This window comes from Sebastes fasciatus, chromosome 14 (genome assembly GCF_043250625.1).
Source record: "Sebastes fasciatus isolate fSebFas1 chromosome 14, fSebFas1.pri, whole genome shotgun sequence".
NCBI classification, from domain to species: Eukaryota; Metazoa; Chordata; class Actinopteri; order Perciformes; family Sebastidae; genus Sebastes; species Sebastes fasciatus.
This window is the reverse complement of record NC_133808.1, coordinates 23,761,032-23,777,514: the sequence shown is the minus strand read 5'-3', so window position 1 is coordinate 23,777,514 and position 16,483 is coordinate 23,761,032. Positions and strand designations below refer to the sequence as shown.

General features: G+C 38.7%; 3 protein-coding genes across 4 annotated transcripts; 1 reads left to right on the top strand and 2 right to left on the bottom strand.

Annotated features, from left to right (window-relative positions):
* Positions 1-73: 73 nt before the first annotated feature.
* Positions 74-5,729, top strand: rabl3 (RAB, member of RAS oncogene family-like 3). Of its 2 annotated transcripts, none has more exons than XM_074659782.1 (8): positions 74-164; positions 2,118-2,209; positions 2,942-3,071; positions 3,158-3,272; positions 3,392-3,542; positions 4,026-4,097; positions 4,762-4,800; positions 4,939-5,729. In XM_074659782.1, the coding sequence occupies exons 1-8, from the start codon at positions 119-121 to the stop codon at positions 4,993-4,995; spliced, it is 702 nt and encodes a 233-aa protein (XP_074515883.1). In that variant the 5' UTR covers positions 74-118; the 3' UTR covers positions 4,996-5,729. The 2 variants fall into 2 exon arrangements, with proteins under 2 accessions (XP_074515883.1, XP_074515882.1); XM_074659781.1 differs by having other exon boundaries at positions 3,389-3,542.
* Positions 5,248-7,508, bottom strand: LOC141782924 (granzyme B-like). The gene is made up of 5 exons (XM_074659780.1): positions 7,217-7,508; positions 6,861-7,005; positions 6,282-6,420; positions 5,777-6,037; positions 5,248-5,631 (listed from the first exon to the last, which is right to left on the bottom strand). The coding sequence occupies exons 1-5, from the start codon at positions 7,266-7,268 to the stop codon at positions 5,464-5,466; spliced, it is 765 nt and encodes a 254-aa protein (XP_074515881.1). The 5' UTR covers positions 7,269-7,508; the 3' UTR covers positions 5,248-5,463.
* Positions 7,509-9,192: 1,684 nt separating this feature from the next.
* On the bottom strand, positions 9,193-16,207 carry LOC141782918 (UDP-glucuronosyltransferase-like). Its single transcript, XM_074659771.1, has 5 exons — positions 15,016-16,207; positions 12,305-12,436; positions 11,390-11,477; positions 11,067-11,286; positions 9,193-10,251 (listed from the first exon to the last, which is right to left on the bottom strand). The coding sequence occupies exons 1-5, from the start codon at positions 15,874-15,876 to the stop codon at positions 9,969-9,971; spliced, it is 1,584 nt and encodes a 527-aa protein (XP_074515872.1). The 5' UTR covers positions 15,877-16,207; the 3' UTR covers positions 9,193-9,968.
* Positions 16,208-16,483: the final 276 nt, after the last annotated feature.

Sequence of the window (16,483 nt, the reverse complement as noted above, 5' to 3'; positions counted from 1 at the left end):
GACGAATGGCGCTGCTTCCTTCCGAAGAAGAAGAAGAACCAATCATATTAGAGGATTAATATTTGGAGGCGGGGTTTACACTTGTTTACTTCCGGTGACGTCGCTGTCACAGAAAGAAATGGCTTCTCTTGACAGGGTGAAAGTATTAGTTTTAGGAGATTCTGGTAAGTTAAGGGGCATTTTTTGCTATTCAGACTCTAATATGAGTGTGTATGCTTATTTCTAAATGCATTTGTGTGTTTTGAGTAAACATCCCTAGGTTTTTAACCCTTGTAATCTTTGATTAAAAGGACCACAGACTCTTGCCAAAGTCTGTTGTAATCCTAGTGGCTCTGTCAACATAAAGTGCATTTGATTGCTTAGTATCAGACGAACCGACACTAAAGGTTGAAATTTTATATAGCCGAATTAAAAAGTGACACCCAACAGGTCGTTAAAGATGTTTACTGATGTTCTACAAGATATATGTTTTGATGGAAATGAAGGATATGTGTCACTTACCTGTTTTTACAATGGAGTCTGGTTATTCTATACAGGAGCTTCATTGTCTTGTAATCAGCTGTAGTAACTTTATAGCGTATGTACATACATTGACTATGTACAGACTCAGTGATCACAGCCTGGCCATAGAGACAGGCAGACCTGGCTGCCTAGAGAAGACAGGCTGTGTCAGCTATGTCCACAGAGACAGGTGGAGACAGAGAGACAGGTAGAGAGAGAGAGACAGACCTGGCTGCCTAGAGAAGACAGGCTGTGTCAGTTCTGTCCACAGAGACAGGTGGAGACAGAGAGACAGGTAGAGAGAGAGAGACAGACCTGGCTGCCTAGAGAAGACAGGCTGTGTCAGTTCTGTCCACAGAGACAGGTGGAGACAGAGAGACAGGCTGTGTCAGTACTGTCCACAGAGACAGGTGGAGACAGAGAGACAGGCTGTGTCAGCTCTGTCCACAGAGACAGGTGGAGACAGAGAGACAGGCTGTGTCAGTTCTGTCCACAGAGACAGGTGGAGACAGAGAGACAGGCTGTGTCAGCTCTGTCCACAGAGACAGGTGGAGACAGAGAGACAGGCTGTGTCAGCTCTGTCCACAGAGACAGGTGGAGACAGAGAGACAGGCTGTGTCAGTTCTGTCCACAGAGACAGGTGGAGACAGAGAGACAGGCTGTGTCAGCTCTGTCCACAGAGACAGGTGGAGACAGAGAGACAGGCTGTGTCAGCTCTGTCCACAGAGACAGGTGGAGACAGAGAGACAGGCTGTGTCAGCTCTGTCCACAGAGACAGGTGGACACCAGAGAGACAGGTAGAGAGAGAGAGACAGACCTGGCTGCCTAGAGAAGACAGGCTGTGTCAGTTCTGTCCACAGAGACAGGTGGAGACAGAGAGACATTTCCTGCTACAATGTAGCACATATGAAGAAGTTAGGAAAACAATCATTACAAAAGTTAAATGTAAACTCCAACATTTTGATTCCCTCTCTGACCAAAATAAAATAAAACATCTACTTAGAGAAAATAATGTCATCGCCATAGAAGCTGCAGGATATGTCAGTGCATGTCACAACCTGAGAGACAACCACAACAACAACACATACTAGATGTAACTCACACTCTGCCTTTTATTTACTCATCTACTTCATGTTTTTTTTTTGTTTTTTTTTACATTTATCCTTTGATATTGCAATATATTATTATTAATTGTTTTTTATTTGTTTGTTTGTTTGTTTTATTGACACAACAAACATGAATTACTTCTTTATTGTTTTCTTCCATTTGCATGCATATTCTTTTTAAATATCTATATATTGTAATTTGCTTAACGAATTGTATATATGTATATATATGTTTTTATTTTGTTCCTTTTTTCTATTTTGATTTATTATTGAATTGACGCTTTGGCAATATTGTTCACCTGACAGTCATGCCAATAAGGCAACTTGAATTGAATTGAAATTGAATTGGTGTGGTCCAAGACAACTTTCCTTTGGGAAATCTATCTTACCTTATCTTATTACATCAAGACTAGAAGCCACAAATTATTTTTTTTATTGTACAGAGTATAGAGTTTTTACTAATCCCATCAAAACTGTCAGTCATCAACCCACATTTCTTGTCTTTTGCAGGGGTGGGCAATTCTTCCTTGGTCCATCTGCTATGTCAGAATCAGGTGTTAGGAAATCCATCATGGACTGTTGGTTGCTCTGTGGATGTACGGGTAAGCAGGTCGATCACCTGATTTACAAAATTTGATTGAGATAATGTCTAAAATGATGCTGCTGGTCTTTTAAATTAACCTCAGATAAACTATATACTGTATATACTTCATACAACAACCTTTTAAATAACAACATTTGTAAAGGCTGAAATGTTGGAACCATACATGGTCCAACTGACTGGAAAACATATGCTTAATATTAGTGTAAACCATAATTATATGATGCATAGTGGTATTCAGAAAAGAAATAGCAATACAACAGTGAAAAAAATACTCTGTTACAAGTTAAAGTCATGCATTCATTTTTTAATGTAAGTAAAAGTACAAAAGTATCAGCATCAAAATATAAGTAGGACTCATTATGCAGAATGGCCCATTTCAGAATAATGTGTATTATATTAGTAATTCATAGTAATATAATAAAATCTCTTAAATGTTGCATCTGGTAAAGGTGGAGCTTATTTCACTTACTTTATATACTGTTGTTGTTTATATTTATTATTATTAATCAGAATCTGAAGTACAATATTTGCCTCTGAATTGTAGTGGAGTAGAAGTATTAAGTAGCAGAAAATGGAAATACGTAGTGAGTAAAGTATAAGTACCTGGAAATTGTATTTAAGTACAGTATTTGAGTAAATGTACTTAGTTACTTTCCTCCCCTGATGATTCAAAACATTCATCATCTTGAATAAAACTAATCAAAGGATTAAAATAACTATTCAATTACAGGTCCAGGACTATAAGGAGGGAACCCCAGAGGAGAAAACCTACTACATTGAACTCTGGGATGTCGGAGGATCTGTTGGCAGTGCTAGCAGTATCAAAAGCACCAGAGCTGTCTTCTACAATTCAGTTAATGGTAAAGACGATTTCATATGATAATTTTAAAACAATCTGAATTCATTAGAGGTTTTAATATTTAGATGTGTCATTTTTTTTTTTCAGGAATTATGTTGGTGCACGATTTAACAAATAAGAAATCCTCCCAGAATCTCTACCGCTGGTCACTAGAAGCTTTAAACAAAGATTCTTCTCCAACAGGAGTCATCGTCTCAAACGGGTAAGTAGACAATATATACAGTATACACACTGACACAGTTGTCAAAGTTAAAGATATTAAATTGTCCTTGAAAATGTTGGATACTGGGGAGTTAAGATCATATTCTTTTCTTCCAGCAGTGACTATGACAGAGAGCAGTTTGCTGAGAACGCGGTGCCTTTGCTGCTGATCGGCACCAAGTTCGACCAGATCGCAGAGAACAAACGCAGTGAAGTTCTCACTCGGACGGCCTTCCTGTCTGAAGACTTCAATGCAGAGGAGATCAATCTCGTACGTCAACTTTTTCATTCCTACAAGCTCCGACCTTAAGCCCATTTCAAACATGGAACCTGTAACATTCATGTGTGTTGAAATAGCAACTTATTGGCATTCAAACATCGGTCTCTGTTACAGAAATGTTCCACAAAAACATTGTTGTACTATACCAAGACCGTTACAATGAAAGCTGCAATGCTTGAGTGGAATTTAGCATCTGGTACACAAAAGAGAGAGCAAAAAAGGCCTTATAGTAACACTAGCAGCTATGTTTATAATTTGAAAATCTGTGACTTTGGAGACAGAGGCAGACGGCAATACACGGCAAGTTTATATTAGAAATGTTTATTTTTTATATAAAGAAAAACATATGCCATTAGAACAATTTGAAAGAAGCTACAACCACATACACACTCTACACGTAGAGCTGTGAGATTTCACCTGAGAAAGAAAAGACTCTCTGAGATTAGTGGCTGAAGTGCTATTTTGTTTTCACAGGACTGCACAAACCCGAGATACCTCGCTGCAGGAACATCAAACGCAGTGAAGCTCAGCAGGTTCTTTGACAAGGTGAGAAAACCAGAGATCTCTGATGAGACATGCTGTTATTTCCTGTTTCTGTAGAGATTCTCTTTACAATAAATACAGTATGCTAATAAGATTATTATTCGTATACACACTTACATCTTTGTGGTGTGGATCTGCTGAGGAGCATAAACCATCAGATTGTTTACCATGTAGACAAATATCATTCAGCCTCCTCTAATCTAAATATGTATTTAATAATTGCCAACATTGACATTAATTATTTAATTTACAATAATTTGATATGTATGCTCAAATCATAGTGTTACGTTGAGGGAAGTGGTGTAACAATTATTTTTGTTGGTAAGATGAATATCAATGTGAATATTACAGTATATACAATAACTTCCAAAAAGTAGGTCTAGTTACTTTTTTATACTAAGAATAAGAATAAAGTTGTTTTTTAAAAGTTTAACATACTTACACAAAAAAGATACTTGTTAGACAGAAGTAAGAACATCATGTGATTCCCTGTATTATTGTGTTGTACCAAATGTGTCATTGAATTAACAGTTAACATTTACAGTCAAGTGGGTAACTTCAAACATTTTTAGTACAACGTTCTGTTTCAATGCACATATGGGTGTTTGAGTTTTGTATTTGTTTTAATTATTTTGTATTTCATTTATTTGTATTTATCTCTTAACAGGTAATAGAGAAGAGATATTTCACAAGGGATCCAAGTCAGGTGAGTTTTACATTTCCAGTCTTTTAATTCTGTTTCGGTAAAAAGGAAATCTTCACCTAAAAAAACTGAATTCAGTTGTTACTGACAAGGACGAGGCTTTTATTTTAAGGTGAACTGTTCCTTTCACTTTCTCTACAGATGGCGGGTTTCACAGACAGAAAACGGTTCAACTTCAAAAGTTTGCACTATGACTGACGAGCTGTGAACGCAAGAGAAGCGGTCTGTGGTTTGGCCCTGATGCCTTTGGGCTTTTACACCACAATGAAACCATCACATACCCTCACCCGCCCGCTCATTGTTTTTCACTGACGTTTCTTCTTTATGCAAATCCATTTTCATCTGCTGTTATGTAAAGACTTAAACTTGTGAATTTTGCAAAAGGGAGTTGAGCACATATCAGAAATGAAGAAACATGCTTGAGGCACATGTTATAAATGTACAGCAAGATTTTGTGTTAAATCACAGTTTTTAATTCCATATTTTTTTGTACAATCAGTTGTATTTGTTCACATGCAAACCATTTACACATACCAGTTTCATGATTTTTTTTTTTTTTTTTTTCAAAACTAAGACTATTTCTAAGACTTAATTCTCAAAATGTTTACCATGATATTTAAAAAGCAAGTGAAGAAAGGACATCATTCTTGGCCTCTGAAAAGTGGCTCATGCAACATTCCCCAAACCCTTCATCACTTTCTTAATCCAGGGGAGAAAGACGTGGACTTTAGTGAAGACATGGGGATACTTGGGATCATTACAGTCGCTTTGCAAGGTATATTCTGTTAAACCCTGAGGCTTGGTGTTGCAGATAAGTGGTCCACCGGAGTCACCCTGAGAGAAAGACAACAGAAAGTTGATTGAGTAGACTGCAAAACAAAAAAAGATTACACTTGCTTACACTTGATTAATAAAAGGAAACAGTTTTCTCCATGTTTTCAGCATTATTGATCTATTTTGTCTGTTTCTGTTAGATTACCTGGCAAACCCCTCCGTTCTTTTTGTTAAATTTGGTGCATAGCATGTGAGCAGGATTGAAGTATTCTCCCCATTTATTTTTGCACTCAAAGCTGAATTGCATCTTCTCCGTGGCCTCCATCAGTACTTTTGATGCCGGTTTATTGGATCCAGTTCGGCCCCAGCCAGCAACGGCACATTTAATGTTGGCTGGGATTTTCCCGTCTTTCTTCGGTAGTCCGATGACCTTCACATACCTGTTCAGTGTGGCGTTTTTTTTTAGCTGTGAAAGAGAACAGTGTATTTCATGAGACAGTTCAATCATCTCAGACATTTTTTATGTTTTCTTTGTGTGTGTGTGTGTTTGTTTGTGTCCTCTTAAAGCAAGATTGAGGTTTTTATGTGAAGCAGTTCACTCCCACATCCTTTCGTGCAAATGTGTGAAATCACCTCGTGCAGCTCTAACTCTACAATAAAATTAAACTGTGATGGGTTTTGATATTAACTTTTACACAGTTTTATTTTACCTCCAGTAACATGATATCATTGTCGAATTTTCCAGTGTATTTCGGATGTGGATGGTACTTTGCCACTTGGATCCATTGCTGACTTTTCTCTTTCTTGCTTATGTCATGTGCTCCAAGTACCACTCTCAGGGACGGATCGCTGACAAACAAGAGAAGAAATAATGTAGAAATATTATATACTTCATTATATTTAGCACTTCACACTTTGAAAGGGAATGAAAACGTTGATGATAAAGTTTACTATAACTGCAATGACTTAGAAATACAAATTACTTTGTAAGAAGTGTTAACATTAAGAACCCTGATAGCAAATTGAATGTATTTTTCTTGACCCCAGGCTGTGACAAACATACATGTAATATAATAATAATAATAATAATACAACATTAAACTTGTTCCAATAAAAGCTTTAAAAGTAATTTACACATCCTTTGTAAATTACAAATATTCAGTTATGGGAATAAAACAATTATTTTAATGCAAATAATTAGTACCCATTGAATCGTTAATTGTGACATCAAATTCATTGTTTTCTTTTGGCTCTATGATTCTGCGTTGATGCTTAATACATTCACTCACTTGCAGTGTGCTGCAGTTAGAACAAAGTCCTCCCGAATAAGTATCCCGCCACATCTATGTTCTTCATCAACCTGGAGAGATGCCATGTAGGGTCTGGAGTGAGGCTTCGCAACCCTCCCACCCACGATGCCACTCTCAGAGGCCCCTTACATCAGCAGAGAAGGTACATTAATACACAGATTACAAAGTACAAAACCCTCAACAAATTAGTATTGTTCTTATTATTATTATTACGGAATGAAAAAAGCAAAATGAGATACTTTATTCCAACTTTCCAGCCATTAAAAAGGCTTCTTTAACAAATCAGTTATAATCCTTAAAAACTAGCAATAACTTTGAAAATAATTTCATCTTACCAGCGAGGGAGAGCAGCGGAAAGAAGAATACAATGCAGTATGCGTAGATCATGGTTGTTGTGCAGAAAGCTGAACAGTGATCCCCCCACCTCACCACCTTTTGTAGTCAACCGTCTAACTCCCCCAACGGAAACTTGGTGGGCAGGTGTCATTGTTGCACAGAAGAGATGAGATCACACCTTTCTTACTGCAGCATGAGTTTTATAAAACCAGATAAAACTGGTTGGCACACACACATTGTAGGTAATTCATCAATAATTCTAAATACTGTATGTAGCACTTCACTGTATAACACTCTGTGTGTCTCCTTGTGCCTCTACAGAACAATAAGGAATTTTGAAAAGACATCTTTGGAAAGTTTTAATTTAATGGTGCTGTGAACAAGAGTTTAGGTCCTGTCTACTTGTACCATCTTTATTTATTGCACCCAAAATCAAAAGGGTCCATATTTACTGTCACAAATAAACTCATTCTTAGCTGCTTGTTTTTGATCATCGGCTACATTTACTCTAAAGTAAGAGGGTTGAGGTAAATGGTTGAGTGGAAAACTGTGTATAAAGGCCACAGTAACCACAATGTGCACAACGGTAGTCACACCTCACACACTGAACTACACACACACACACATGATGCTGTAGTTTCTATCCCTTGTACATTTTCTCCGAAATGAATTCGATGGTTTCTTAAAAAGACAGACATGCATGTTAGCATTTTACTCTAAAGCTCAAGTACAGATTTTAAGAGGGTTTGTAAGCAATCTGATTGTTTTGAGTACCGAACCTGATAAGCTAAGCACTCGTCTGCTGCAGGACTACATTGTCCTCAGACACTTTGAGGATTTCTGAACCTTGGTGTGATATCTGGTGGAGATTAGAAGTCCATTTAAGCTGTTAATATTAGTCCTTAATGTTTTATTTTAATTGTTAAACCTTCAACAACAAGAAAGTGAGCCTAAAATGCCAGAGGGGGTTGTATGATATACTTGGCCACACATTTTCTGGGACAGTGGAAGAATGCTGTCTGATTAACCCTTCACACACGTGTCCTTTTGATAAACTATCATGGCGCTAGTGTTATTAAACACAAACAAAAAAGAGGAGTCATTTGGCTTTTCAAGGGAGCTGGTAAGCCTTGTACAGCATAATGCTATTGGGTCTACTGACCACTAGATGGAGCTATAGAAAAGAAAATTAGCAGCCCAGTCCTCATGTAGCCAACACCAGTGATTCTCAAAGTGGGGTCCGGGGATCCCCAGGGGACCGTGGCACTCTGTCAGGGGTCCGCGAAATAATTTAGCCTATAAGTAACTATACATTATCATTAAAAAGTGCATGTCTACAGTAAACAGTCTACAATAAAACACGATAGAAACTCTGATATGAATGTGAAAAACAGCAATAAGTTCATTATTTTAAGCACTTACTGACAGTCAGCTTTAGACGGGTATGTTGTTTAAATGTCTGGATTTATTAGGACTATACCAGTCTTGCTACTGTTCATTTTTTGAAAACTTTTAAGATTGATTACTTGAAATGTAAAATGAAAGGTATATAAACTGGATTAAAATTAGTATAATTTCACCAGGACTAATAAAGGATTATCTCATTTTATTGTATCTTAACATGATTCAAATTGAAATGTGTTTCTGTTTATCACTATGAAACAGGTCTGAAGTATTTAGACTGAAAAGTTTTAGAATACAAATAGTTCCAATGGCACCCAAGAGTACAAATGGCGTAACAAAGCATAGCATAGCAAAGCATAGGCTTAATCAGTGTTATAATTATGAGAGGGTCCCTGAAAAATGTTCTCCCCTCTAAGGGGTCTCTGGCTAAGTTAACTCCTGCAGCCAATAAAACCATTTCCCCCACAACCACAGTGCTGGAGAAACCTCAAAGTGAGGAAGTGTCTAAAGTGTATTCAATATTTTTTTTGTAGCCTGTTATAAAAACATTACAAATAAATCCATGACAAAGTTTAAAAAACATATTTTATTATGTTTGTTTTCCAAAGGATGGCTTCACTCAATCATTGCTGGTAGTGTGTTCCACATGGGTTAAAGACAGTATAGTACACACACAAACACACACATACATATTGTACATACAAACCATAGACTGTATAGATAGACAACATGTCTTCACTTCCTCCCACTGTACAGATTTGAAGCCAAACTATCCCGGATACGGGAGCTACCATCTTGAGATGTTGAGGTCATTTGGAGCCAGAGTCTACGCAGTAGTGAGAATAGTGCAAAACCGATCACGAGCCGAGCACCGTCGCAGCTTGTCAGACTCACAGCTGCCAATCATGATGTCTCACCCCCTTTGTATAGCATCAAATAACTAATTAAAACCAAACATATCAGAAAAAGAAACACTTGAACATGCATCAGTATGATAAGAACTACCTAAAACAACAGAAACCATCTTTAGGTAAAATTGATTTGACTGTTTAGTTTGGCCCATATCCCATCCACTAACATGGAGGAGGCTGGATTTATGACCTATACTGCAACCAGCCACCAGGGGGCGATCGAGATGTTTTGGCTTCACTTTTGGGGAGTTGTCATGTCCATCTTTATATACAGTCTGTGGTACAGACACATCACACACACACACCCCCACACACACACCCACACACACACGTACAGCGCACTAGTCTGAAATCTCATTGCAGTGTTTCAACCTCCATTATTCACTTCATTACAGAACGTACAGTATAGAACCTAACGACTGCTGCATTAGAGACACTACTCTTTCTTTCTCTTTGGAGTCCCCTTCCTGCAACACTTGCGGGTGCAGAACAAGCAGCATTTGAGTGTCACCCACAGGACAGTGAGGAGAATGATGAGAAGTAAGCCGATGACATCCAGGCTATGGTACTGAATCCAGTTTAAGTCGTGTGCAGCTACTCTTAAGTGATCGGCTCCTTTGTGTCTCATGACGAACTCAGTCCAGAAAACAGCCAGGTCCAAAGGCTCAACAGGACGGTCCAGGTGTATCTGAGACAGCGCCACTATATTCTCTTTGTAACTGGGGAGAAAATACACAGTTAATAGGATAATCTCCAGTTTTTATCATCTCAAGGCCTACAGTATATCCTCACAAATTAACACAACTATGTTCTATGACACTGTTCACACTATAAATGTATAAAATACGAACATTTACGTCAGTCTAAAGAACTGCAAATGAACGGGGTAGCTTGCCTTCTAACAACAGCAGCAATATCAAATTGATAACCATTTAGGATACATATAAAAAAAACACTTTTACGAGTAATTATTTTAGGGAAGTATTTATGAAACTGCCTGCATTATGAAATGTGTTTAAGTATAAACTAGTATGAAGGAAGAAAGCCTCTGCACACTATATCTCTGTGGATTTATCATCTACAGAGTGGAGGGACATTGACCAGAAAGTGAGTGAAATTTTGCAACAATAGTCATTCATTTCCAAAATTTTAAAATTTTCCGTGAAGCGTTTACACATTAATATAATCCAGTACAGTAGTGAAAAAAAGTATGTATTATTAATGGAAAAAGTTCTTTAAAAAAATTGTTCATGCTGCTAAGACCTTTGCTCGGGTTGACGTTGGGTGCGTATGTGAAACTGTGGCGGGTCTATGGGAAACATGGGCTACACCACACCAGCACACAGTCTTATTTACATACACATTGGCCACAAGTTACACTATGTCGCCCACGTGTATAATAGCAGCCTTATTTGTTTCCAATAAAGCTCCACAGGGCACCTTTAATTTGTACCTTTTTCTTTAATAGTAAGTTTCATGATTTCCAAATACAACTGAGGGACTATTCTCTTTAATTAACATCCGCTTGTCTTACCTTTTGTCATGGATGACTTTATGAAGTGCAGCCAACAGGGTTTCACTCGTCATATCAAAAATTCTGAGTGACTCTGCAACGCCGCGGATCACCATGCGTTGCACGTTGTCCCCCTGGTCCCCAAACAGTGGAAACATCAACATGGGTACAGCGTTACAGACGCCTTCGTAGATACTGTGGGTTCCTCCGTGAGTGATGAAGGCTTTAGCTTTGGGATGGGCTGAGGAGAAAACAGACACAGTTACAGGTCCAGTCCACCACACACCAAATGCAGGTAAAACATAATTATGATAGGAACACTGTCTGGAGAAAGCTAAACACACCTAGGAGATCATTCTGAGGTAACCACTTCATAAGTCTCATGTTCTTGGGTACATCTTCAGGTATGACTCCAGTGTATCTCCACACAACCTGAAACAGAAATAACACCTCTTCATTTTTAACACAATGATGTGCAAACTGTTCATGTAATGCAGTGGTTCCCAACCAGGAAGTTTGTGTAAAACGAACAATTTGGATGAAGTTTGAGCAGATAATTTCCTGTGATTATTGCATCAGAGATGAGTTTCCTGTTATTTTTAGGAACTTTAATAAAATTCTCTGTATTCTGTATTTTCTTTTTTAATTTTTAACAATCATTCATACTTAATAAGCTTATTTTTTTGACAAATGCAGTGTTTTCTTTTCCCTGACACTTGGCCATTGTTCTAGCTCTATGGTTGTTTTAACTGCATACTTTACGGTTTAGCAGAGAGGGATTAAGGCTCTATGAATATAACTTGTGTTCAGGTCTCCACTGTGCCCTTATCCTGTTTATATTTCAAATAGTAATCCAAACTTCAGAAATAACAATTTCATTTATTTTTCTTCATAGAAATGAATGAAATGCTGAGATATCGGCCAACCCCTTAAAATCAAGAAGGCCTCGCGACCCCCCCATGAACCTTTGGCGACCCCCAGGTTGGGAACCAGTGATGTAACAAGGCAAGGGACAATGTCCAATGGTTCAAACTGCTCGGGGCTTTAGCATTATATGCTGAGTGTGAAAATCACTGCCTAATGTGTCAATGTTTGCTTAGTTAGAAACTTGTGTGTTTTATTTGAAGAGAATAAATAGCAGTCTAATAAAAGTAATCAGTAGTTACTTACTACTAATCAGAGTTTTTTTTGTATAAACTGGTGTAAGTTATTGGATTGAATCTAACTAAAGTGATTGAATCTGTTAAGGTTATTATTACCCTTTGAGGAATTTGCCGAAAGGCATCAAAGAACTGTTTAGCCTTCTCCTCAGGCATGCTGGACACAAGAGAGCCCAGCGTAAAGACGATAAAGCCGTCGTCTCCCGAGCCGTTCACAAACTCCTCCAAGTCCTGCAGGGAGGGTGGGAAAGACACACAAATTAGTTCTCAGTCATAATGAAAAGTGAGATAGAGTGGGCAATGACCAAAATGCACCAACTTTTTTCATTTTAGGGTGCAGCCATTAGATCCCTTCCATCTGAAAGCTGCCGTGATACATTATTTTCAAATATATTGAAGGGAATTCATTTGATCAACATTGTATTCAGCAGATCCACCCAATTAGTGTGTGGCGGAAATTCGTCTAAAATATTGAGAGTTGCAAATTCTCCTAGGAATTAGAGACTCTGTGTGATGAATCAAATCTCTTTACTTCATGCAGGGTGGAAGAAAGACCCATATGGTTGCTCTCTGCCTTATATATCATTAGGTCAACAAAAGAACAACAGTTGCTGACCTCATAACAAGTTTGATTCAATCAGTCATTCACCTGAAGCCTTCCTCACAGCTGACTACCTCACACCTTAAACCAATCCACTCATTAATAAATCAAGTATGTGAAAGTATGTGATTCCCGTTAACAAACAGGGCTCCTCACTTCCTTTCTTACTGTAGCTGGCCATAGTCCACCAATCTGCTAATCCTGGCTCAGATTTCACACACGGAAACCTCCATTAGAGCAGACAAACATGTTCTTTCAGTGTTGTGAGCCAAATCACGATAAACAGTCAAAGCTATCTTTACAATCTTTTCAGCACCAGTGACTCGTACTGTATGAACTATATCTCCATATTCAGTTCAAAGGTGAAAGTACTTTCTTGTACCACAGAAAATGATTACTGAAAGTATTATTTGTTGTATAATGTTGAAATATTTTGCAGGTCCCAAAAATGTATGTATATTTACTTGTCTATACTCCGACACAGCTGTTCTGTTATAGAGCTTTTTTCCTAACTTTTTGCAAGAGCGTGGTCTTTCAGTTTTAGAGCATGACTGATTTCATGTTCAGATTTTGTAATGCTTTCCCTGCCCTCGCACTCAAATAGACCCTGCTTGCGCTTGGATTTGCTCTGCTTCTGCTCAAACCGTATGCTTGCACTCAGATACATTGTTGCTTGCACAGATTTTCTGCGCTCCAGCTTCAGCCCTTCTCCTCACGCTCAGGCTGCTTCTTTGTACTCGTGAAATGTCTCAGATTTTTCCTCTGCTTTTGGATTTTTAGTGCAACAACCCTGTCATTGCCAGGGGTATGTTGACCAATGAAATGATCCCTTTCTCGTTGCGGATGTATTCGTTTTACTTCTTGGAGCATCATTGACAGGCCAACCCGGTCTCAAAGGCGTATAAATACCACAACATTACACATTTTGCGTGTCATGAGTATGCATTGTATGCCACTTTTTGCGTGCCATTTGTACACCATGCAACTAAACCACGGTAATATCTGCAGTTAGGTTCAGTCAACAAAATCATTAACTTAGGTTGAGGCAACAAAACCACTTAGGTTTAGGAAACACGTCATGGTTAGCCTTAGAAATAAGTACGTAAACTAAGTAAAATATGTACAGAAACAATGTAACACAACACATCACAAATGGTACTAAAAACAAACGGCATTAACGAAACGTATTAAAAAAAAAACACCGGTCTCAAACACCGATCTCCTGCTAAAAAGTTTGGTGTTTGTTGGACCCGCCCACCATATGCGTTTTTTCGGACTTTTTATATTACGTCACTAACTCTTACTGTAGCATTTATACGCAAATGTGTTTACAGTGTAGTCAGTTCAGGATACATGGCGTACAAATGACACGTGGAAATCAAGAAAGGTGTACTTGCAGCACTCTAAACGCCTTGTGCATTATCGTGGCATTCATACGCCTTTACATGCAAACGGGCTAGACGGGCTGTTACTCTTAATACGGATCTATCTACTTCCACCCTCCAAGGTTTTATTAAATGTACTTCCCTTGCTTTCTGTATGATATTTGGAATAAAATGAGTCATGCTCTCAAATTGAGTAACACGCTCTTGAATAAAGATAGGAAAAAAGCTCCACATTTTGTTTCCTGAATAGTTTTGCAAGCACTAATGCAGAGATATTAAATTCCAAATGATTATGTCAATGTAAGTAAGCAAAAAAAATATCGTATTCAGAAATTTGCTGACGGGTTCAGCGCATATTGCACATGAAAAAGATAAGCAAATCAAATATGTGCAATCCTTTAAGTTATGAACACAGATATGAAACTAATATTTAAAGTTGCATCAATACATTTTTGTGGGCAGTTGGGGTCACAAGAAATCTACAATAAGCTGAAAAACACGTATATTGGACATATTATCACCATATTAAGTTATTTTGGCCAACATGTTGTAGGCAAACAGTGACCTATTTGCACGTCAGACAGACACAGAGCAACGTTAGCTAAGCATTGGGCTAAAACAGCTGCAGAGTTGTGCAATACTTCTCCATGGGTTCATCACTATGAGCGACACCTTTAATATATTACATTGTTTTCATTACATCAATGTCTAAGGGGTTTTCTTTAGCTTGACTCAACGCTGTGCAAGTCTATGCAATGTGCCTTGAGTGGATCCAGATGTGATGCCTGTTTGTTTACTCTGGCGTACATTCTTTGAATACTCACTGCTGGAAGAGGAACTTTCTTTGCACAATTGATACCTCCAATAAAAAACATGTTTGGCAAGAGAGGTCTGGGCCATTCCAAAACAAAGTCGTATCTGAGAAGCCAGATTGCGCCCTGACTAAGAAGGTCCTTGTAGGTCATGTCGTCTCCTACATACTTCCTGACCGCTTCGTCAAAGCGGGCATACATAATTCCGCACAAGTAGGACTCCAATATAGACATGGCCATGTTTTTGACTCTCTGTGGGAAGGTCATGATGTCTGTATTGCCAGAGAAGGCTGCAGGAACGTAGGAGGGAGGAGAGGGGCACTGGTTCGCCTTTACATCCAGCCCACATGGAATTCCACGCAGGAAATAAACAGCTGGAATGGAAAAGACATGAGAAAGAATGGAGCCGCAGGGGAGGAAGGGGTCTGTGAGCACAAAATCAAAGCCCACTCCCTTCAGTCGACTCATTAGAGGCTGGTTGTTCAGCAAATTCTCGCAGGCTTTCACCTCCGCTGAAGTATAGTTAACCAAACGCTGCACATTGACAAATAAATCTGTGATTTCTGGTGGCTTGAGGAACACTCCATCCTTCAGCTGCTTGTATCTATTGTCCAGTTCGGCTTTGGTGAAGGGCACTTGGTAGATCTCAGTCTTGTAGCTCTCCGAGCTGTGGATCAACAGGCTTATTTCAGGCACCAGCACCGTCACCTCGTGGCCCCTGTGGCTGAGCTCCTTCACCAGTATCTTCATGCTGAGCCAATGACTCCCATCCACAGGCATAACCAGCACCTTCCCCCCGTCAACGGGCCCCTGACTGAGGCAGCACAGCCAGGCTGCCAGCCCCAGAGCAGGAAACCACACCCCGCTGCTCATTGCCTCTTCTCTGTAGTGCAAGCTGCCTCGTTGTAAGAGGTAGTAGTAGCTCTTGTTGGGAGGTAGCTTTCTGTGTGTGCGTGAGAGTGATCTAGTGTGTGTTTAAACTCTGCAGGAAGTTGGGGCTGCGTTTGTAGGCAGGCTATTATATAACCACGGGAAGACAGAGTGAGTATAGATCCCCAGTCCCAGCCTCCAGATAATCACTCACTTGTGGACTTTGCTCATTTTCTTCTCACGACATGCCTTTCCTCTCACATCTAGTATGAGGTATTCAAGTGATATATTGCAACTTTTACCAACTTTTGTATGTGAAGTAGAGCCATCTAAACATTATAAAAACAGTATGTTTATCCGAGGAAATATGTTAACAAAAATGAGTTGAGCGTCTTTTGGGATACCAGTAGTAAAACAGATTTTCCTCATTCTATTATTCATCGTATATAAATCTGAGATAGTTTTTATATTATATTATCATTCTATGATATATGAGTTAATAGAGGAGAAGTGAGAAAGGGGTAGGGTAATATAAGTTTTTCTTCTACCTACTCCTTTTCGGACACTATAACTCTTGTTTTGTTTGTTATTATTTTGTATCTGTTTTTAG